The 23,049-nt window shown below is 43.9% G+C and overlaps 1 protein-coding gene across 10 annotated transcripts in view; it reads right to left on the reverse strand.

Annotated features, from left to right (window-relative positions):
* Positions 1 to 23,049, reverse strand: part of SFMBT2 (Scm like with four mbt domains 2) — a 254,614-nt gene that overhangs the window by 191,496 nt on the left and 40,069 nt on the right. For 7 of the 10 annotated variants that reach the window (XM_063780421.1, XM_063780426.1, XM_063780425.1 and 4 more), the window contains 2 exons: positions 20,711 to 20,805; positions 18,128 to 18,368 (listed from right to left, as the gene is read on the reverse strand). In XM_063780421.1, the coding sequence (XP_063636491.1) occupies positions 18,128 to 18,368; positions 20,711 to 20,805 (336 nt within the window). Of the gene's footprint in view, positions 1 to 11,183; positions 11,300 to 15,693; positions 15,986 to 18,127; positions 18,369 to 20,710; positions 20,806 to 23,049 lie in introns of those variants that run through there. The other 3 variants (XM_063780429.1, XM_063780428.1, XM_063780424.1) reach the window with 2 other exon arrangements.

A 23,049-nucleotide genomic window follows, 5' to 3' on the forward strand; every position in this document is an offset into this window, starting at 1 on the left:
CCTAGGGTGATCTGCCTGTCTCGGCCTCCCAAAGTGCTGGGATTACAGGTGTGAGCCACCGTGCCCGGCCCTCAATCCCTGACTCTTTTATCCACCTCTTGCCTTCCTAAGACCCTCAGCATGAGACCACGAATGTCTGTCCCCTGTCCATCACCAACTGAGGACACTGGGATTTCAAGGACCGTATTTGATGGACTGAAGATGCCGATGCAAAAATCTTCCAGTGTCTAGGATGTCCCTATGGGAAGCCAATTCTCAAAGAGGCAATAAGGCTACGTCAGCACCTCATAGGCGCATGCTGACATTAAAGAAGCCACTCAGACCCACACACCAGCTCCCTCTCCAAGCTTGCTTCATTCAGGGCCCCGGGAGGTGCTGCCCACAGCCCCACTCCACAGCCTTCTTCTCATCGTGTTCGTGGCTAGGTCATGGTGGCAAAGTCAACCTTGATCCTTCCTAGTAAGTTTCCCAGCCTCCTGCCCAATCGTGTCTTAGTTCCTAGATTTCTTTTTTTCCCATGGGGTCCATCCTGCTGATGGGGTCTTGTCCATCCTGCTGATGGGGTCTTGTCTGTTCTGGCCAGTCCCAGTCACCAGGTCTGGGGCATGCAACCTGAATTGTCCATCCGGAGGCACCATCCACATGCTGGGACATTAACATTTCATCTTAGAAAATTAGAAAATCGATAGCAAAAGATATCTGAACTACCAGGTGTGACCCCACCCAGCCACCCTTCCGGGCCAGCCTTATTCTGCACCCATGACGGCTCCAGCTTCTGTCCTCTCCCACGCTTTAGTGCCATCTTGCTTCCTCCTGATAAATGTCTTCCCAAAGTGGCCATGAACTGGCCACAACAGCTCGCTACATCTTGAAATACAAATATGTTTAATTTTTGTGTAGCTTGTCATTGCTCCAGGCTCACTGTGTTGGTTTACGGCATTCCCACTTTTAACAAGCTGAAATAAAGACTGTTTTATACTTTAAGTCTGCATGACAAAGAACAGAAGAGTTCTACCATAGCCATAATAATAATACATTTCAACTCCTAGAACAGCAGGTTTTTACAATCTTGTTTTTCCTCCGTGCAAATCCCCCTGAGGTTAGCCTTTGCTGTTGCCACCTACTTGGTAGATACCAAAGAAATTTACAACTTTTTGGAGGATTGAGTGCCATAAATCAATTATTCTGCTTTACTATGCAATGGCTGGCAATTCCCTTGGTAGTAGCCACACACCCTTTGGATCTGTGGATGGGGCTATCCGCTCCTGCAGTAAAAGGCATTAGATTGCTCTACTGTTGATACCACTTTTCCCAGCTCCTCTACCTCCTTCCTTGCAATTGGGTGGCCCGCTAGGATTTATTTGTGATATCAGTATGCATGACTAACAGCTGTCTTCTCATGCTTCTAATTTTCTGCTTCCAACATGTGCTGGGCTTCAAAATCAAGTAACGTGATTGTTGTCTGCGAATGTGGTAGGATTTGAAAAGGCTCTCCAGTGAATAACACACATACACTAGTACTAATTAGTTTTGTGTGTTGTTGTTTTTTCATGGGGGCTTTGTTCCTTATTCATTTAACAACTGCTGAGCTTTAACTATGTGCAAGGCATTATAAGAAATCAAAAGGTGAATAAAATACCATCCTTAACCAGAAGAATGAGGATGGATAAAAACTGCATTTCTCATTACCACCTTCATTCTTAGCACTGCTCTAAAGAGTTTACACAAATCCCATTTAATGCACAAAACGATCCTGTAAGGCAGGTCTCATTATCCCCAGTTTACATATGGGAATACTGCAGGTCACAAAGTTGAGAGAGAAAATACCTAGCCCAGGTTCGCACGTTTAATTAAGTGGTGGCATTAGGATCCAAAATGTGTATTTCTGAAAACAAAACATTCACGCAGCCTTACTTTCATAAGCAAATGGCTGAGATCAGGTATCCATAAACAATTATAGCACATGGCAAGTATGATCAAAATTCTCTGAGCTCACAGGGGGTAAAAAGGCAACTCTTTGACAGTATTCTGGACAGTGGACGTGGTCGAGTGAGGAGCTAATGGCTAAGGGAAAGACACTGTACCCGTGTGGCTGTATTTCAAGTGCCCTGCTATTAGGGCGCAGATACTTCTCCACTCATACAGCCCTTTGTCAAGGCCTATTAAAGCCTCTTACCTGTAAAAAAAAAAAAAAAAAAAATCTGATGAGGAGGGAACTTTCCACGTGACAGGTTACAGAGAGTGTTTGCCATCAAACCGAGAGCAAGATTGTGTCAGTTTGTCACGGTGAAGATGAGGACAGTGTGATGCAAGCAGATGAAGTCGCTTTTTTCTGAAGTCGCTTTTTTCTGGGCTCCTTTCAGTGCTAGGCAGGCCTGAGGCCCTAGCTCAGGCCAGGTGACTCACACCAACACTTCCCACCCCGTATACTGGTCGGAGGAGCCACTTACTATACATAACTCAGTTCCGGAGATGCCAGTGTTTTATTTCAATACCAGCAGAGAGCAGGGGCCTTTCTATTCATCCACAGGCGGATTCTCCCAGAAGGGACACTCCAGGTGCCAGGGTCAGGTCAGTGCCTGGCTCTTGGAAGTTTCCATAGCTGTTGAACAGACCTCTAAAAATGTATAGCATAAAGATATTTTGAGACAGGGTCTCACTCTGTCACCCAGGTGGGAGTGCAGTGGTGCAATCACAGCTCACTGCAGCCTCGACCTCCTGAGCTCAAGCAGTCCTCCTGCTTCAGCCTCCTGAGTAGCTGGGACTACAGGCATGCACCACCACACCTGGTTAATTTTTTTTTTCTTAGAAATGGTGTCTTGCTATGTTGCCCAGGCTTAGACAGACACATTTTTAAACTCAAAAGAAAAGAAATGCTATCTCAGAGAAGTCCCCACCCAGAATAGAGGAGTCATATTCCCCATGCCTCCAGAGATTAGAGTTTCAAATCAGCTCCCAACACCTCTTGCTAAGCCAAGGAGTGAAACAGTCAACAGCAGGGCAGAAATGGCCAACAAATAAATAAGTACACTGGGGCCGGGAGCGGTGGCTCACGCCTGTAATCCCAGCACTTTGGGAGGCCAGGGCAGGCAGATCACAAGGTCAGGAGATCAAGACAATCCTGGCTAACATGGTGAAACCCTGTCTCTACTAAAAATACTAAAAATTAGCCAGGCGTGATGGTGGGCACCTGTAGTTCCAGCTACTCGGGAGGTGAGGCAGGAGAATGGTGTGAACCCAGGAGGTGGGGCTTGCAGTGAGCCGAGATCGTGCCACTACACTCCAGCCTGGGTGACACAGCGAGACTCCATCTCAAAATAAATAAAAATAAATAAATAAATAAATAAATAAAATAAGTACACTGGGGGCCACCACAGAAGACACCCTTTGCCAAAATTGAGTTCATCACTGAGTACACACTATTGGTCAAAAGTTGACTATACTACCAGTGTGCTTCAATATAAAATGCTTAATAACAACCATATCATATATTCCCACCCAAAAAACACCAGGCACAGAATAGAACCCCAATATGCACTGATTGATATTAAAGTGTTTCCATTACTATGTCAACAGTAATGTGGTGATACAGTGGACCAAATCAACAGCCAGTAGCCATTTTTACCCATCCACCCAAGATCTTCCTGTCAGCTCTTGTTTTCCTATTAGCAAAGAACTCAGAGAAAGACTTGCAAATATATTACCAAAGTAATCCAATGACGGAAACAGAAACTCATCAAATGCTCAATTATGATAAATCCTTCCAAAGCCCTGAGAACATCTAAGCATCTAAATCATAAAGAAAAAAAAAAAACATCTTAATGGGTAAATGAGAAGGGCTATGGTTGAGTACCATTTGTGAAAACTGGTCCTCAAGCTTCCTTGTTCATATACCCCCCATACAAGAATCCTGAAGAACTCATGTCCTCCCATCATGCATTTTCAATTTGGCGTTGAGAAATGTTTCATTCATTTCAATCATCACAAAGGATGTAATTTCCTGTGTACTGCAACTCTGACATTCGGAATAAAACTCCTATATTACTCCCATAAATATATTCAGTAAATGATCTGATACCTTCCATCCTACATTTAAAATTATACATAATAGGCCAGGCACAGTGGCTCATGCCTATAATCCCAGCACTTTGGGAGGCCGAGGTAGGCGGATCACCTGAGGTCAGGAGTTCGAGACCAGCCTGTGCAACATAGTGAAACCCTTTCTCTACTAAATATACAAAAAATTAGCTGGGTGTGGTGGCGCGTGCATGTAATCTCAGCTACTTGGGAGGCTGAGGCAGGAGAATCGCTCGAACCCGGGAGTTGGAGGTTGCAGTGAGCCGAGATCACGCTACTGCACTCCAGCCTGGGTGACAGAGCGAGACTCCCTCTCCAAAAAAAATATATATATATAAATAAAACAAAAAAATAAATAAATAAAAATATACATGAATAAGTACTACTTTAACAGCAGCCTATATGCCCCAGACTCTTATCCCAACAGTCTCGTATTGTTTATCCTATCCAATTTCTCTGCAACAACAACAAAAAGTAGGCAGTATATAATTCAACTTTTTAAAAAATTTCTTTGACCATAAGAGAAAAATTTTCTTTTGGCTTAGATTATTAAAATTGTCATTAGTCTTGATCAAAATAACACGAATAACGTGGCAGTGTCATGAGTAAACATAAAAAGATAAACTGGTGTGTCTGCATGTCACGGCTGGCATAGTGGGCATGAGATCTCGATACCTCAGTTGGTGACATCCTTCTCAACCAACATAGGAGAGGAAAGAGTGGGAGAGAAGATGGGACAGGTGGGAAAGGACGGCACTGGTCTATTCTCAGGCAGATCAGTCTCATGGAAGAGACAGGCCTGGTGGATGTAGAAACTGGCTCCCTAAATCCACGTGTGCCCAAATCATCCTTAGAAAGAACTTCTAGTTCACAGGGGCTCTATCTGAACCCTAAAACAGGCCCAGACACACCAAGTGCAAATACAAATGTAGCTCACGTAGCACATGTTTAAGATTTACAAGTTATTAATCAAGCAAACAGGCTTTTAAGTAAAGTATGCCCTGTCCTCCTTCACTGACAAATACATCTTCATAATGTCAATCAAAAAGTCTGGAAGAGCACTAGAGCACAGAAGACAGAAAGTTGGCCAAAAGCCAGAGATGACTAAATTCAATTATGACAACATGAGTCTGGGTGTTCTGCTGATGGGCCAGCAATGTTTAGATGAGTAATCAAATAAAGACTTACGTAAGTCATAAATGATTTTATCTTTATCTATTTGGCCTTCCTTTCAGCAAAATTAACTATTTAGTTAAAAATCTAGATTTTCACATAATTTATGTTCTAGTCACAGAAATCACCCAACAGATTAAAAGATAAAACATCATTATACCCAGTCTACTTCATCTTAATTATTTTCATCAAAATATGTAAACTGAAGAAAATGCTAAATTCAAATGTTTTAATCATTTTGTTCAAAAATGCTCTTTTCCTTCTAAGTGTCCTACGATTCCAAATGTCCTCCTACTCTTTCTAAAGTGTCTACTAAAATTAATAGGAAAATGCAAATTAAAATTAGTGAATATCAAACATTTTAATTTAAAATATTAAAATAAAATTAAATATTTTATCTATTTTTTCAGCACTGAATCTCATTAAGCGTGTTTATAAAGAAATAAAACTATCCACAGTTCTAGCATTCAACATTCACTCAGTTGCCAATGTAAAAAGCCAACATCGGCTTCATCCATGTCACATCTAGGGTTCCAGATTCCCATATGTGAGAACAGTGTGAATTTGTATGGTAAAATATTTCATTTTCATTTTGTAAAACAAAGTTAATTTTGTTCATGCCTGTAACCCCAGCCCTTTGGGAGGCCGAGGCGGCTGGATCACAAGGTCAGGAGTTCAAGACCAGCCTGGCTAAGATAGTGAAACCCCTTCTCTACTAAAAATACAAAAAAATTAGCTGGGCGTGGTGGCGGGCGCCTGTAATCCCAGTTATTCAGAAGGCTGAGGCAGAGAACTGCTTGAACCCGGGAGGCAGAGGCTGCAGTGAGCCGAGATAGAGCCACTGCTCTCCAGCCTGGGCGACAAGGTGCGACTCTGTCTCAAAAATAAATAAATAAATAAACAAATAATAAAGCCCCAGTCAATGTATACAACTGTTGGAAATTCTGTACTAATTTCTTCCAGAATAGAAACTGCTCAGAACTATTGCAAAGTGATTCTTCACTCTGTAAAAAATTTATTATATTTGTGCTTTCTGAAAGAAGTAATTTGACCATTAATTTATCTTTTACTCTGACAGTGGCAACACCACAACTCACAAAATCACAGCATTCAGACACAGCGTTTTTTTTCCCAAGGGCACAAGAGATGCAGAGAATTTCTCCGTTTGAGCCTGATGTATAGGTACAGGGTGCTGGAGACCAGTCCTGAAAACAGGATCCGAGGGAGAGGCATCTCCGTACTCTTGAATACACATGGTTGTCTGTGCATGTGATTCTCTGCGTTCTCTAAAAGGCACACCCCAGGCTGGAGGCCCCTCTCATCCTGGTGGAAGTCTAATGCTAACCTCAAAGGCTGCTCATGTGTTTGTTTGGGGTTGAGGACAGGCCATATAATGATTAAGATGCAGGTTTTCAAAGGAGTTCAAGGCAACTCATGATGAAGGCACACTAGCTACTGCGTTTTTTTGTTGTTGTTGTTTTGTTTTGTTTTGTTTTGTTTGAGATGGAGTCTTGCTCCCTCACCCAGGATGGAGTGCAGTGGCATGATCTTGGCTCACTGCAACCTCCGCCTCCCGGGTTCAAGCAACTCTCCTGCCTCAGCCTCCCGAGTAGGGATTACAGGCATGTGCCACCACGCCTGGCTAATTTTTATATTTTTAATAGAGACAGCATTTCACCATGTTGGCCAGGCTGGTCTTAAACTCCTGGCCTCAAGTGATCCTCCCTCCTTGGCTTCCCAAAGTGCTGGAATTACATTACAGGTGTGAGCCACCGCGCCCAGCCAGCTACTGCCTTTTTAAATGTATGCCACAGAACCCTGTACCCGGAAGTACATCCTCATTAGCAAAATCCCTTGTAAGTAATCCCAGTGGGTACCTGTAGAGTGATATGCAGTTATGGACATTGACACAGAATTCAGATAAATCATGGTGGCCCTACTGAGCAGCAGGCAGTGAGCCTAAAAAGTGGGTGAAATGTCTCTGCCTCTTCTTCCTACCCACTTCGTAATGGTTTTCAAGAGACTCTCTGACCTGCCACTCTGACATTTATACTTTCACAGAATTAAAGATAATCCATGCATTTACTTCACAATCTCTCGAATTCCTACCAGAGCTTTCTGTTAAGGGCATCTATATTCAGAAATATCAACTGAACATTGTCTGTTAGGGCAAACTAGCACAGTGATTCCAAGTGTATACAAAATGTTCTGCCTCTCCAGAAGGCATTAAGATGACGCCAGGGGAGAGCAAGTGGGTGACTCAGCTCTAGCCCTGAATCCACGCCTGGCAGGGTTAATTTTATGCATCAACTTGGCTGGGCCACGGTGCCCAGACAAGACATCTGGTCACACATTACTCTGGGTGTTTCTGTGAAGGTGTTGTTGGATGCGACTAACATTTAAATAAGTACACACTGACCAGCAGATCATCCTCTTGCTTGTGGGTGGGCCTCATCAAATCAGTCGAAGGCCCAAATAGATTGAAAGGCCGACCTCCCCAAAGCCAGAGGGGATTCTCCAGCAGACAGCCTTCGGACTTCATCTGCAACACTGGCTCCCCCTGCTTCAGACTCAAACTGCAGCTCTTTCCTAAGTTTCCAGCCTACAGATCTTCCCCATCAGATTTTGGGCTCACCCATCATCCACAATCACATGTTCCTAAACATAAAATCTCTTGCTATGTATGTACTGACCCTATTAGGTCTATTTCTCTGGAAAACCCTGACTAAAACAATTCCAAATTAACCTCTGAATCATCCTTGGGAACCATCTAAGTTCCCAAGACTTTGAACTGAAGGTCGTACTCACCAAGCTTTAACATGATTCTAGACTCAGGAGACAAGCTTTGCACCAACGAACCATTCCCTGAGAGCCAGGCTCAAAAAGGCAGACTCTCCCTAATGACCGGCAGAACCTAAGGACTCGAGTTGGAGGCACGACCGTCGGTATGGCTCTGGAATGTTGGCACAGCCCTGGAGTGAAACCCAGTGGAACCCAGCATGGCCCTGGGACATCAGCATGGCCCTGGAATGAATGGAGGCATGGCTCTAGAACACCTGCATGGCCCTGTGACATCAACATGGCCCTAGAACATCTGCATGGCCCTGTGACATCAACATGGCCCTAGAACATCTGCATGGGCCTAGAACATCTGCATAGCCCTGTGACATCAACATGGCCCTAGAACATCTGCATGGGCCTAGAACATCTGCATGGCCCTGTGACATCACCATGGCCCTAGAACATCTGCATGGCCCTGTGACATCACCATGGCCCTAGAACATCTGCATGGCCCTGTGACCTCAACATGGCCCTAGAACATCTGCATGGCTCTGGAATGGAGGCACTGCCCTAGAACACCTGCATGGCCCTAGAACACCTGCATGGCCCTGTGACATCAACATGGCCCTAGAACATCTGCATGGCCCTGGAACATCTGCATGGCCCTAGAACATCTGCATGGCCCTGTGACATCAACATGGCCCTAGAACATCTGCATGGCCCTAGAACATCTGCATGGCCCTGGAATGGAGGCATTGCCCTAGAACACCTGCATGGCCCTGGAACAGAGGCATGGCCCAAGAACATCTGTATGGCCATGGAAGGGAGGCATGGTTCTAGAACATCTGCATGGCCCTGGAATGGAGGCATGGCTCTAGAACATCAGCATGGCCCTGGGACATCAGCATGGCGCTAGAACATCTACTTGGCCCTGGAATGGAGGCATGGTGGCCCTGGAATGGAGGCATGGTGGCCCTGGAATGGAGGCATGGCTCTTGAACATCTGCATGGCCCTGAGACATGAGCATGGCCCTAGAACATCTGCTTGGCCCTGGAATGGAGGCATGATGGCCCTGGAATGGAGGCATGGTGGCCCTGGAATGGAGGCATGGTGGCCCTGGAATGGAGGCATGGCTCTTGAACATCTGCATGGCCCTGAGACATCAGCATGGCCCTAGAACATCTGCTTGGCCCTGGAATGGAGGCATGGTGGCCCTGGAATGGAGGCATGGTGGCCCTGGAATGGAGGCATGGTGGCCCTGGAATGGAGGCATGGCCCTAGAACATCTGCATACTCCTGGGACATCAGCATGTCCCTAGAACATCTGCATGGCCCTAGAATGGAGGTATGCCCTGAAATATGGAGCCATGAAAGAAGACTTAATAAGAAGCAGCAGGGGAGTCAGAGGCTTGGATAGGAGGCCAGAGCTGCGAGCACAGTGGGAGAAGCTCCCCAGTCCAACAAACTAGAGGACGGTCAGTGGCACGAAGAAGAGTGAACAGGTGGAGGTGGAGGGGGAATAAAGGGAGGTCAACGAGGCAGGGTCAAGCCTGGAGCAGCCAGACATCCTGCAGGCCGAGCTGTGCCCAGGGGGCCTTGTCTGTGTAAAGGTGCCACGGGGCTTCCCATACAAGTGACACCCGACGATCATTCAGGACGTTCAAAGGTCCACCCAGAGCAGGAACGGGGCCGGATGGGAGCTGAGCCCTCCACGCACCCGAGGCCGCGATCATCTGAGCTGCATCTGGAGCAGGCCAGGGCCAGGATCCTTACAAGGGGAGGTGGAGCACCAAGGGAGGGAGAGGCCAGATGAGTTGGAGGCTCTGACAATTATGGAAGTGAAGGAGTTAACACGGAAGCAAAAATGAGCCACGAGGCCATGGAAACACACAGCACCAACTCCCCCCTCGAATTCCACTCAGAATCAAACACATGCTTGACTTAAATTACATATGTTGCTGGGTTGAGAAGCAGGAGAAAATAAATTCATTTATGACTAGCACTAAAAAGGAAAACCTTCTAGTCACTGCTTCATGCTTACAGTTTTCATGTAGCGCAGAAAAACCCAAATAGCATCTGATGCAATTTACATAACTTTACATAATCTCATGGTTACCACTCGGCAAAGAACTTCCAGACCACATCTCTTCCACTTATTTGCCGCCAAAAAAGACAAATCGGAAAATATTCTGGACAGCAGCTTTCTACCCTACTCTTAAAAATCACCAAGAAACCAACTCTACAACGTTTCTCAGTGATATTCAGTCTGACCATTTTAATCTAAAGTCTTAATGATATAATCTAATCAATAAACAAATATTTACAGACCTTCTGCTATTTTCAAAGCATTGATTTCAGAACTGGCCAGAATCCTCTTAGCTTAAAATCTACTTCAAACTGCCTGATCTGGGAACAGACACACTTTCTTCAACTATGAAATAAGAGTAATACCAGCCACTTCACAAGGATGTTCTGAGGATTGACAGGATTAAACGTCGTTACCTGGTACCACAGGAGGTGCACACAAAAGTATCTTCTAATTGGAGAGCTATGACACAAACAGAATGAAATTCGTGATTCATTCATTCACTGTTCAAGATGACCAAAGAGAGTGTGTGGGGCCAGGCACAGTGGCTCATGCCTGTAACCCCAGCACTCTGGGAGGCCAAGGTGGAAAGATCATTTGAGCTCAGGAATTCGAGACTAGCCTGGGCAACACAGGAAGACCCTCTTCTCTACAAAAATACAAAATTAGCTAGGCATGGTGGTGCGTGCCTGTAGTTCCAGCTACTCATGAGGCTGAGGTAGAAGGATAGCTTGACCCCGGGAGGCAGAGGTTGCAGTGAGCCAAAATCATGCCACTGCACTCCAGACTGGGAGACAGAATGAGACCCTGTCTCAAAAAAAATAAAAAATAAGAAAGAGAGTGTGTGGCATATTGTGAGTAGTGAAAAACAAATACAAACACCAAACAGGGATTTCTGGGGGGGAAAAAAAACTATTCATTTTTTACTCATAAACAAAGAGTTATTTGCCATTACCTATATGAAGGGTTTTGATTCATAGCAGGACTCTTTTATGATGTGATGTGTAAATGATAGATATTAAAATTAAATACTGTTTACACCAAAAGTTACAAACACATACATACCTACTCTCTCTGTCACACACATCTACAAGCCAAGGCCATCCTGGTCTACACCATGATGAATGTGTACACAGACTCTCTACTTGATCAGATAGAATTCAAAACCATGGGAATTGTTGTAAAAGGTCCATTCAGTGCCTATTGAGAAAGGGTTACTTTGTTTCCTACCTGAATGTTCCCTCTTTCACACACCATCATCAAAAATGGCTTTTTGACAATACAATACTAACTCACTTTTTAAAATATTTATTTAAAACTTTTAGAATATTTAAACATTTTTTAATAAAATATCTAACCATGACTTTTGGTTTATTTAAAGACATACTTGTCAAATAATACTACCCTTTCTTATACCAATGTGTTCTGCTCTCTTATTACTAAGCTATCTAATATTTAAAGAATGTCTCTCTGCTTCCCTCAAGCCTGGGTGCCCAGTTAGGATTCATTATGAGTTTTTAGCATATATACTAAATTTTCTTATTGATAAACAAATGGAACTCCAGTTACAATGTCAGATAACCAAAGAAAATAATGTGATTGTTTAAGTTCCCTTAATATTACTGAAATGTCATTTACATTATAAAATATAAATTTTAAAAAGGGTCAGTCTCATAAAAACACAACCTAATTCTACTTTTTGGAGTCCACAGTTGAGCCATGTCACAGCTGGGTAAGTCCTGCTTGTCTAGTCACTTTCCTGTCCCATGTGCCACCTGCCAGCATCTTGTCCTCTACAATCAACTACAGTAAAAATGGCAATTCCCAAAAACGGTCCTAAAACCAGGCTTTAAAACTTGGCAGGAGCTGCCCACATAAACATAAGGCCATCTTCACACTTTCTCCTCACACTTCATGAATAAACATTCCTTTATTCAAATGAGTTGTATATTAACTAACTCCACTAATTTTGATTTAACTTTGAATGGTAAATTGAGTAATTCTGCCAAGACTGCGGAGTACGCAATTCAAATGACAGAAATTTTAATAACGGGGAAAATAAAAATTAGCAGCATGACTCCTAAGGCACTATAATTCCAACACTTTTATGGCAACAGTAGAAAGCACTCATAAATACGTCTCCATTTACAAGCCAAGGGGTGTTATTTGGAGCCACATCATCACACATACTTACCTGCAATCTTCCATGAGCATCTTTCTGGGGGCTCGGCAGGCACCGACTAAATCTCCAAAGCTCCCCAGCCCCAGACATTAAGAGGTAATGTCACTGCTTTTCAATAAATAACAATGAAGTCGTCACTGGATTAAATGATTTCCATACATTCTCACCATAAACAATAATTATTTGGCAGCTGCCCTTTGCAAGCATTGCATGTGCTTATGAATAAATCAAGCCTTATGGATTTACTAAACCAAAACGTTTTACATTTTGCTCCACTAATAAGAGCCATAATCCTCCGCAGCACTGGGTGACGCTTTAATGTTGTATGTTCCTTAATACTTTTAATATGAAAGATTAGCCCCGATTAGCTCACAAGCAGGAACGCTGCTCTCTGAACGGCCGATTGGTCACGGAGCCCAGGTCTCTAAATGCATCTTTATTAATGGAGCTCTGCCTGCTGATGGGAATCCCCTAGTGATGACATCTCCTGGAGCTGCCGCCATGCTGTTTCTCCTTCCTTGTACCATTTCACAGACTAATGATGGCTTGCATTAATTCACAGCTTACATTAATTTAAAAGAGCCATGCAAGAAAACATGGGACTGCACAGGGTCCTATGTGCTCTGTAAAACTATCATCTAAGATAATAAAACCACTTTCTTTCAATGCAGTGACTCCAGTTACTAGAAAACTACTTTGGACAATCCCAAAGTGTCCTCGAAGATCTGGAGCTCTGCAACCTCCATCTGACAAGGAAAGGCATTCTCTCCCTTCCCCCATGAAACAAGGGCAAAATTCCCAAACATTCCCAGGCTGTTATCCACAACCAACTGACTTGACTCAGCTTCCGCTGATTACTCAGCTAAGGGCTAAAAACTCTCAGTTCTCTGGTTCCAATGGGGAACTGGGGTCTACAATTCTTTATGGGGGAAAATTCTACCCAGGCACACACCGTAACTTGCTGACCTAATGACAGTGTCTCACAATCTGTTAAACTGTCATCACCTCCAACAGTAATTCACAAACTTGATGTCTGTGCTTTGGACAGATTCCTGGGCTAGACGTCCATGGATCTTAACTCCAAACTAAACTCCATTCCTCGTGCACTACATAGGAAAACTAGCACCCAAACCCTCCTTCCTTTCTTCCTTCACAAGGGTCACAAACCTAGACATTTCAGACTAGAAAGCTCTTTAGAGATTCTATACCACAACCCCCTTGATATGGTTTGGCAGTGTCCCCACCCAAATCTCATCTTGATTTGTAGCTCCCATAATTCCCCACGTGTTGTGGGAGGGACCCAGTGGGTGGCAACAGAATCATGGGGCGGGTTTTTCCCACGCTATTCTCATGATAGTAAGTCTCACAAGATCTGATGGTTTTATAAAGGGAAGATCCCCTGCACACGCTCTCTTGCCTGCCGCCATGTAAGATGTGCCTTTGCTCCTCATTTCTAATTTGCCTTCTACCATGACTGTGAGGCCTCCCCAGCCATGTGGAACTGTGACTCCATTAAACTTCCTCTTTTTTTTTTTTTTAGATGGAGTCTCGCCCTGTTGCCCAGGCTGGAGTGCAGTGGCGCGATCTCGGCTCATGGCAACCTTTGCCTCCCGGGTTCAAACAATTCTCCTGCCTCAGCCTGCCGAGTAGCTGGGATTACAGGCATGTACCACCATGCCCAGCTAATTTTGTATTTTTAGTAGAGATGGAGTTTCACCATGTTGGCCAGGCTTGTCTCGAACGCCTGACCTCATGATCTGCCCGCATCGGCCTCCCAAAGTGCCATGATTACAGGCGTGAGCCACCGCACCCTGCCTAAACCTCTTTTTCTTTATAAATTACCAGTCTCAGGTATGTCTTTATTAGCAGTGTGAGAACAGACTAATACCCCCCTCATGCAAAGATGAGAACCCCAAGAAGGGGACTCACCCATGGAGCTAAGTTAATGGCAAAGGCAAGATAAGAATTCAGATCTTGGGCTGCAACCACAGGCCCCTCCCTTTATACCACTCTGACTCCTGGAATCAGTAAGAAAATCTCCCTCTCACCAAGAAGCCTCCCAAACAGAAACATCATACACCCTGGATCGCTGTAACTCCTGTTCATATTCTGCGGTGCCTTTCAAGTTTAACCACAGCAAAGATCGACCAGGTATGGTTGCAGAATTTACAATGATATCAGGTCTCTAAGACAGAAAAAAAACCACACGAACAAGAATCCTTGTTTAAAAAATAGATTCTACTATTCCCTCCGGAACAACTGCCGCCTCTGGCTACAAAGCAATAATTATTCTGTCCTACAGCGATCAATAAAACTTCTTGCCCCATGAACCTGCTATTTCCTGACTCTGCTCTCCATATTAAAGATTTCCAAGTCATATTGATTACCCACTAAATGTTTTTGAGTTCTTTAAAAAATATCACTGAAGAATTCCTCAAATTAGCATAAGTTGTTAACAATTGAAAAGACTTTAAGTATTTCCATCACATTTATGGTTTCCCTTTTTCCAGGGTGTTCTCATTTTTCTTTTTGAACTTGTCATTTTAAGTGTGACTGTGGCAAAGTCAGTAGGATACAAATTTGATGGTGTTTCTGAGAGTGTGTGTGACTGCTGCCACATTTGTCTTCTGAGGGAGAAGGAAGAATTGATTAATAAACTCTGCCCTCTTTCTCAAGCAACAGCATACATTTTTACCAAATGAACCCATTAGCTCTTAGAGAATTCAGATTCAAGACCCCAGAACTTGTCTCTAAAACTATTCACTAGAGAAGCTATTACAAAATGAAACCATCTTACATCCTTTCCAAGGGTCTTTCAAGATTCAAGTGTTAAACTTGAAGAGTGAGTCATGAATGTGATGGTAAAACCGTCGGCAACAAGGATGGGGCCTGAGGCTCCCACCCACTCTATGTGCCCCCTCTGTGTGCCCTTCTCTTGATGCCCCCAAGTGTGTACACGGCCCCCGGCATGAACGCAACTCCCCTGAGTGTGAGGGGGCACAAATGTGTGGCACCTGCGTGCAGAGTTGGGGATGGGGAAGGTCTCTAAATCTCTAACTAGACCTGGCATTTCCTCAATATTCCATCAGTACAATTCCTCCATCAAGGCTGATTTATTTCACGACGAATCAGAAATCATAGGTAAATTAATCAAACGTTACACCACAGCTTCTCACCTCAGTGGAGGTTTTAATTCAAAGGCAAATCTAACAATCTCACTCAGGACCTGTTTAGGCTGGGTCTGGGGCTGAGTGAATCAGATATTACCAAAAGCATGAGCATGCACTGTGCCTCCCAGGGTGTGCCTCCTGACCCTGCGATTTGCGTACGCAGAGCTGGAGTGGGAACTAAAAATAAAACCTGACTTAATAACAGCCATTCTCCAGCACTCACCTGAATAGAGAGGCTGGAAATCCAGGCTCGCACGTCCAGAGAGAAGGTGCACACAGCACTACTGGCAGCTCAAGGAGGAAAGGTGAAGGAGAGCGCACGTGCTTCCTCCTTTCGTAACAATGACTGTTCTTTTCCTTGCTATTTCAGACGACCATGTAAGCCGTACTTTTACCTTCTTCAGTAAATCACTCGATTACTCAGTGAACCTTTACTGAGAATTCCTCAAGCACAGGCAGCACGTGCTAGAGCTGGTGTACACAGATGAGTGGGTTCACACCATGCAGCTTACTGTCTGGGGGGATAAAGTGTACTCCATTCAAAGAACCACCCAAGTGGAAGTACAGCTGCCACTAAATGTCCACCCACTGATGAAGGGAGAACAAAATATGATCAATCCATGCCAGAGAATATGATTCAGCCTTAAAAAGGAAAGAAATTCTGACACAAGCTACCATGGGGATGAGCCCTGAGGACACCATGCTTAAGAGAATAAACCAAACACAAAAGGCCACACAGCATAGGATTCCATGCATGTAAAGTGCCCAGAATAGGAAAATCTACAGAAACAGAAAGTGCATTAGTGTTTGCCAAGGGTTTTCCGGGGAGGGGGAGAATGGGGAGTGACCTTGGAGGTGATAAAAAAAATGTTCTGGAATTAGATAGTAATAATGGTTGCACAACTTTGTGAATATACTAAAAAATCACTGAACTGTACACTTTAAAGTGGTGAATTTTATGGCACGTCAATTAGATCTTAAAAAAGAAAAGAAAAGAAAAGATAGTACAACTGCAACCGTGATGAACACTGAAGGCGTAGGCAGCCACGTGGTGCAGATAGGGTGTGACCTGGCCTACAAGCACAGACAGTGTCAACCTTGGTGCAGGTGGAAGAGGGAGCTATGCTGACAGCTGGAGCAGGAGGAGGACGTGGAAAGGAAGGAGGTTCTCAGCATAGGAAAGAGCAGGTGCAAAGACCCAATGCAGGAAAGAAAGAAAGAAGACCCTTTTCCTCTGTCTTTGGAGACAATAAAGGGTCAAAATGTCAGCTAACGCCATGGCAATGGGTTCGATCCTGACAAATGTCACATAAATGCAACTCTTAACTGCAGCCATTTTATGACCCCCTTCTTAGCAGGCTATCAATTACACCTAACAAAGGGTAATTAAAAAACCACAGGCTATTCCAAATAATCAGAAAAACAATATATCATAACCAAAAAAAAAAAAAAAAGATAGAGCTCCGATACCGTGAAAGGCTAAGTAAGGCAACTGCTAATACCACAAACAGAATGAATCTGGGGATTTCACCTCTCCAAGTTTACACGTCACTTCAAGATGAAAATAGGCAGCTAGCCACGAAGAGGACACCACACACATTTGCAAGGTGGCATCAAGAGCCTGCAAGTATCGCTGCTGCCATTATCATACAATAAAACACAGAGAGTGGGGTGTAGAGATTCACGTAATTAGCTGCCCTCAGTTTTCTCACTTAGGGGATCAGAAGAATTCCTTCAATGCATTTATCATGTCCAGCTCATTCTTTTCCAGCAGGCTTTCTCCCCCTCAGCACTGCTGGCAGGCTGAGCCTGGTAATGATTGGTTATGGGGCTGTCCTGTGCATTGCGGGGGTTTAGCATCATCGCTGGCCTCCACCCACTAAATGGTAGTAGCAGCTCCCATGGCCCTGACCAAAAATGCCTCCAGATATTGCCAGGCGTCCCCTGGGGGGTAAAACTGCCCCCGGAGAGAATAGTGGCTTTGTAGCAACTAAATTGATCATATCTATATGGGCTTTGACCACTCCCTTGAGACCAATGTCATTTCTCTCATCTGTATGGTTTTCTTTCTTTCTTAATTTTTTTTTTTAAATTATACTTTAAGTTTTAGGGCACATGTGCTGTATGGTTTTCTAAAAGCTTGACACCCTGACAGTCTCCCAACAAGACAGATGAAAAGTTATTAGAGAAGCCTGCTTAAGACGCTCTGTTACTGTTCAAATGTCCACTTGCTAAAGCAGAAGAAAAGCAACATGGCCAGTCACCAAACACAAGACCTCAATTCCTGATGTCCTTTCAGCCTTCCTTTCTTACCCTCCAATTCCTGATGTCCTTTCAGCCTTCCTTTCTTACCCTCCAATTCCTGATGTCCTTTCAGCCTTCCTTTCTTACCCTCCAAAAGGAATTTAAGGATTAGGCATACTTTCAGTTCTGAAAAGCCAAGTTTGGCTCCATTGTCAGCACCAGCTCTGACATCTGAAAATGCACTGATCTCCCTCCAGCTAAGGAAACCTGAGAAACCACTCTGAAAGAACTGTGAGACCTTTGCACTAAGACCATTAGGGATTCTACGCAAGGTTCACTCTGCTCCTTGCAAAATTACAGGCGTCATGAAGGATGGCGGCTCGTAAATCGAAGCCTTTGAAACAGGGGCTCACCATCCGGCGGCATCAACACCTTGTTGTTCTGTGTGCACCACCCCACGGGGTGCAAATCCGCGATGACTACGTCACACCAGAAGTCAGCCCTGCGGTCCTCCCCGTAACCGCAGTAGCGCAGAAGCAGCAGCTGCCCGCACGTGGTAATGATCGTGGCCACCCAGTACGTGTCCGGGTTGTTCTTATTAGCCACTTCCAATTTCATTCCTGGCTGGAAGTTGCTCTGAATGCTGATTTCAACCTTAAGGAATCAGAAATAGAGAAAACCCATGACTACACTAGACACAATACATCCAGAAGATGACAAAAACCACTAAAAAATATGGCACTTACAAACAATATTCCTGTTGCTCTAAAACAGGCATGTATTTATCTAAGTAATACACTATGGAAGCCACAAACGTAATGCTAATTCTAACAATATATTTTAACCCAATATATCCAAAACATTATCACCTCAACATGTAATCAACATAAAAAACATTAATGAAACAACCAACTGTCTTCTTTTTGAATAAAGCCTCTAAAACCTGGTGTGTATTCTACACTCACAGCACATCTGAATGTGGACTACACGCTTTTCAAGGACTCACAAGGACCACATGATAGGGGCTATTCCATGAACAACATGGCCCTAGAAAATGGAGTTGTTTTTTAATTAAGGGTGATAGTCTATTGATATCTACCAGCCCTCAATCCCAGAAAAAGCTTTCCAGCCTGGTGGGTCTTAACATTGCAAAGCTGATTTATCTGCTGTCCGCAAGTGGCCACTGCTGAAAGGAGATGACAGACTTATCAATCACACTTGCATGGGTCTGAGGCTACTTTTCCTTTAAACCTGGCAAACGGACCTGGGGACTTCTGCAGCCTGAAGGACAGCCTCCAGCTCTGGCCTCCAGGACACTATATTGTGATTAAAAGGGAGGTGGGAGGATTGACTGAATCAAAGAAAATAGGAGTGACTCCATACAGAGAGAAATTGATAACTTCTCAGTACAGAAAGAAAGGAAAAATTATGATCAATGTCTCTTTCCTAAACTGCCTAAGGCAACTGCCAAATCATCTCAGCATCTTAAGATGTAAATGTTACAATGGCTTTTGCGGGACCATAACCACATCATATGCTTGAAAGCTTTGCTATGTTTTAATATTTAGCTCTTGGTTTTACTAAACAGCCACAATCACGTTCATAATAAACTAGTAAATATAGCATGATGAGTATGAAGAGAAATGGAAACATGATCTACCTTTTCAGGGTCACAGAAATTTAATAAAAATCTTAAATTCCTTTTGGAAAGAACACTTCACCTCTAAAAAGAATAAAATGTTGTATTAAAATAAGGAATCAAATCGGGCATGGTGATGCATGCCTGTAATCTCAGCTACTCGAGAGGCTGAAGTAGGAGGATAGCTTGAGCCTGGAGTTCGAGGCCAACTCAGGCAACATGGCGAGACTTGGCTAACAGAAAATAAATAAATAAAAATAAGGAATCAAAGTTCTGGCTTCTTCATTCAGCCAAGGAGCCAAAAGGAAGAACAGGTTAAGAAAGTGCCCCGATTTATTGATGAAACTCAGGCTGAATCTTTGCCCTGCATGGACAAAGTGAAAAATGTTTCTCAGAGTTAAATCTCCATTTCTATTTCTATTAAAACAAAAATTAAAGACTAAATTTCCAGGACCCAACTTCTTAGGACCCAGGTGAGTTAGACTTTTCCCTGCTAATGATATTATACATTACCAGTATCTTACACCAAAGCGAAAACCTGATAAAAACTGACTTTTTAAAAATTTTCTGGGACTTGCCCAGTGCTAGACATGCTATTTGCATTATCCAAAGAAACATTATTGATGAGAGTGGTTTTTTTGGTTGGATCCAAATGTTTCCATCATATTTATGGTTAGTTCCTCTAATCTGACTCATCTGCCAACAAATGGCTGGAAATCTTTTATGAGCTTTTTCAAAATCAAAATATTAATTGAAGCTGAAAACATATAGCCATTACACCTACTAAGAATACATTACACCTACTGGTTTAGTTTTCCAGCTCTTTACTTACTCAAGCTGACCCTACCTGTGGTCTATATTCCCTGTAGCTATCCAGGGAAACCAAGCTAACTTCCAGGTCTCCTCCTTCTTCCTAAGAAATCTTGGCTGAATTTCCGTCTTGCCTTTTTGTTTGAGACAGGGTTTCACTCTATCACCCAGGCTGGAGTGCAGTGGTGCAATCTTGGCTCACTGCAATCTCCACCTCCTGGGCTCAAGTGACCCTCCCCACCTCAGCCCCCCAAGTAGCTGGGACTACAGGCGTGCACCACCACACCCAGCTAATTTTTATATTTTTTGTAGGGATGGGATTTAGCCATGTTTCCCAGGCTGGTCTCGAACTCCTCAACACAAGTGATTTGCCAGTCTCAGCCTCAGCCTCCCAAAGTGCTGGGATTACAGGTGTGAGCCACCATGCCTGGCCACGAATTTCCCTCTTTCCTCTGCCCTTCTTCCATTGAGTTCTCTGGCTTCTCCCTATAGATTCCTTCCCTTCCCACTTTCTAGACACAGAGAAGACACAAGCTGCTTTACATACGTGTTTGAATGATGTGTGGGGAGCGGCACTTGCTCCTGTCTCTTCCAAATATTCTCCCCAGTTAAAGCCAGTTTCCTCCAAGCTTGAGCCTTCTTCTGTTGAAAAATAGAAGAACAGAATATCAATACTGGAGTGGAGGACAGAAAGGTGCTGGCCTGCAACTGAGACCAGAAAATCCTTCATACAAGACACAAGCTAATTCCACAGTTTAGAAGGATATTGCTGAATTTTTTGCAAAGCTTCAGTCTGCTGATTTTAGAAGTGTTGACTAAAGAAAGGAAAACATGGGACGTTCCGCTTTGACTGCACTGATGAAATCAAGAGTAACACTGGGTTCTCTGGGGTAAATAACATGAGACATGTTCCAACGCATATTTGCTACATGTTCGTGTATTAGTTTGAAATTAGCTGCAGTAGACATCCCAGCCTGCAGGGAGGCTGGAGGACAAGGCGAAGGAACCCATCGTGCGCTGAACAAGGGCTGTGATGTAGGCTGTGATGTATACAGAGAACAGCACTAATTGTTATAAAGATAAAGCACTGACTCTGGCATCATTTTAAGGGGAAAAAGAGAAAATGAGGCCCCAAAGAATTGCTCGAGTGTGTGGGGCCACCCAGCCAGTCAACAACACAAACCAACAAGCTGCCTGACACTCCCGATGCCTGGCCAGTCCAAGGCTCCCAACTCCTATCTACTGCTGGGACACAGCTGTTGGGGCCCGACACTCCGGCAGAAACCAACAGTGCATGTGTTTCTCCAATCACAAGGAATAAAGAGAAATACAATCAAATGCACAACATGGCTCTTAAAATCGTAACTATTTGTGGGGGGGTATTTTGTTTTTTGTTTTGTTTTTTTGAGAGACAGAGTCTTGCTCTGTCACCCAGGCTGGAGTGCAGTGGTGCAATCTCGGCTCACTACAACCTCCACCTCCTGGGTTCAAGCAATTCTCCTGCCTCAGCTTCCTAAGTAGCTGGGACTAAAGGCGTGCATCACCATGCCCAACAAATTTTTGTATTTTTTAGTAGAGACAGAGTTTCACTACACGTTGGCCAGGCTGGTGTCGAACTCTGAACCTCAGGTGATCCACCTGCCTCAGCCTCCCAAAGTGCTAGGATTACAGACATGAGCCACCATGCCCGGCCAAAATCATAACTATTTGAATTTCACAAATCCACACACCCAGGCTTGAAGGAAATCAAGCAATTCCCCAAACATTTAAGGCTACATATACGATAAAACTTGTATAGTCAAAAAGCATCAAATAATGCATTTTAACATATACACGGCATAAATGTGATGGCGTCATTTTAAATGGAAATAATAAGCTGTAAACATCATTTGAACCAATTGGCAAGGCCATGATAAGAACATACAACAGAAAGAGCTGTCCAAAATGCACACGAGAGTTCCAAAAGTTTAGATGATCTTCCTGCAATAATGTCCAATGGATGCTGATGCTCAATCCATTTATCTTCTAGAAACAAGAGCCTGTGTCACTGGCCAAGAGTAAATACTGCTTTCCATCTTGTGGCTGGTACAGAACTGATATCCGATCCTATCAGATGGGCCAGGGGACATGGGGCCGAATAAGAATGCCTTCTTTTGGAGACTATCACTACTTTTTGTCTACCTGTAATTTTTTTTTTTTTTTTTTTTTTTGAGATGGAGTCTTGCTCTGTCATCCAGGCTGGAGTGCAGTGGCGCAATCTCAGCTCACTACAACCTCCACCCCCCCAGGTTCAAGTGATTCTCCTGCCTCAGCCTCCCGAGTAGCTGGGATTACAAGCTTGCACCACCACGCCCGGCTAATTTTAGTAGAGATGGGGTTTCGCCATGTTGGGCAGACTGGTCTCGAATTCCTGACCTCAGGTGATCCTCCCTCCTCAGCCTCCCAAAGTGCTGGGATTACAGGCGTGAGCCACCACGCCCGGCCTTCTTGCAATTTTTGAATTATAAGTAGGAAAAGTAAGTCTCTCTTAATACTTGGTGTACTCTCAGAAATTGAGGGAAGAGGATCATTTTTGTAAAGTCAGAAGAGCTGAATTGAAAGGCTATTTTAAATTTTGCCTTCTAAGCCCAAGTTGCTTAGAATGGCCTCCTCAACTTTTGCTTCAATAAAATGACTTACAGTCAAACATCCAAAAAAGAAAAAGCCATCAGGAGAGAAAACCTTTCCTTGGTGGTGCTCTAACATTCTGTCCCACCCATGGATTGAAGCCCTTCAAACAGAAATGCACTTCCTGAAAAAATAAGTCAACAGGTCCTGCAGCCTCCAGTGAAGAATGGATGACACCAAGAAGTTTAGAGCGTCACAGACACAGTGAAGTGAACTAGA

The sequence above is a fragment of the Pan troglodytes genome, chromosome 8 (assembly GCF_028858775.2).
Source record: "Pan troglodytes isolate AG18354 chromosome 8, NHGRI_mPanTro3-v2.0_pri, whole genome shotgun sequence".
Classification (NCBI taxonomy): Eukaryota; Metazoa; Chordata; class Mammalia; order Primates; family Hominidae; genus Pan; species Pan troglodytes.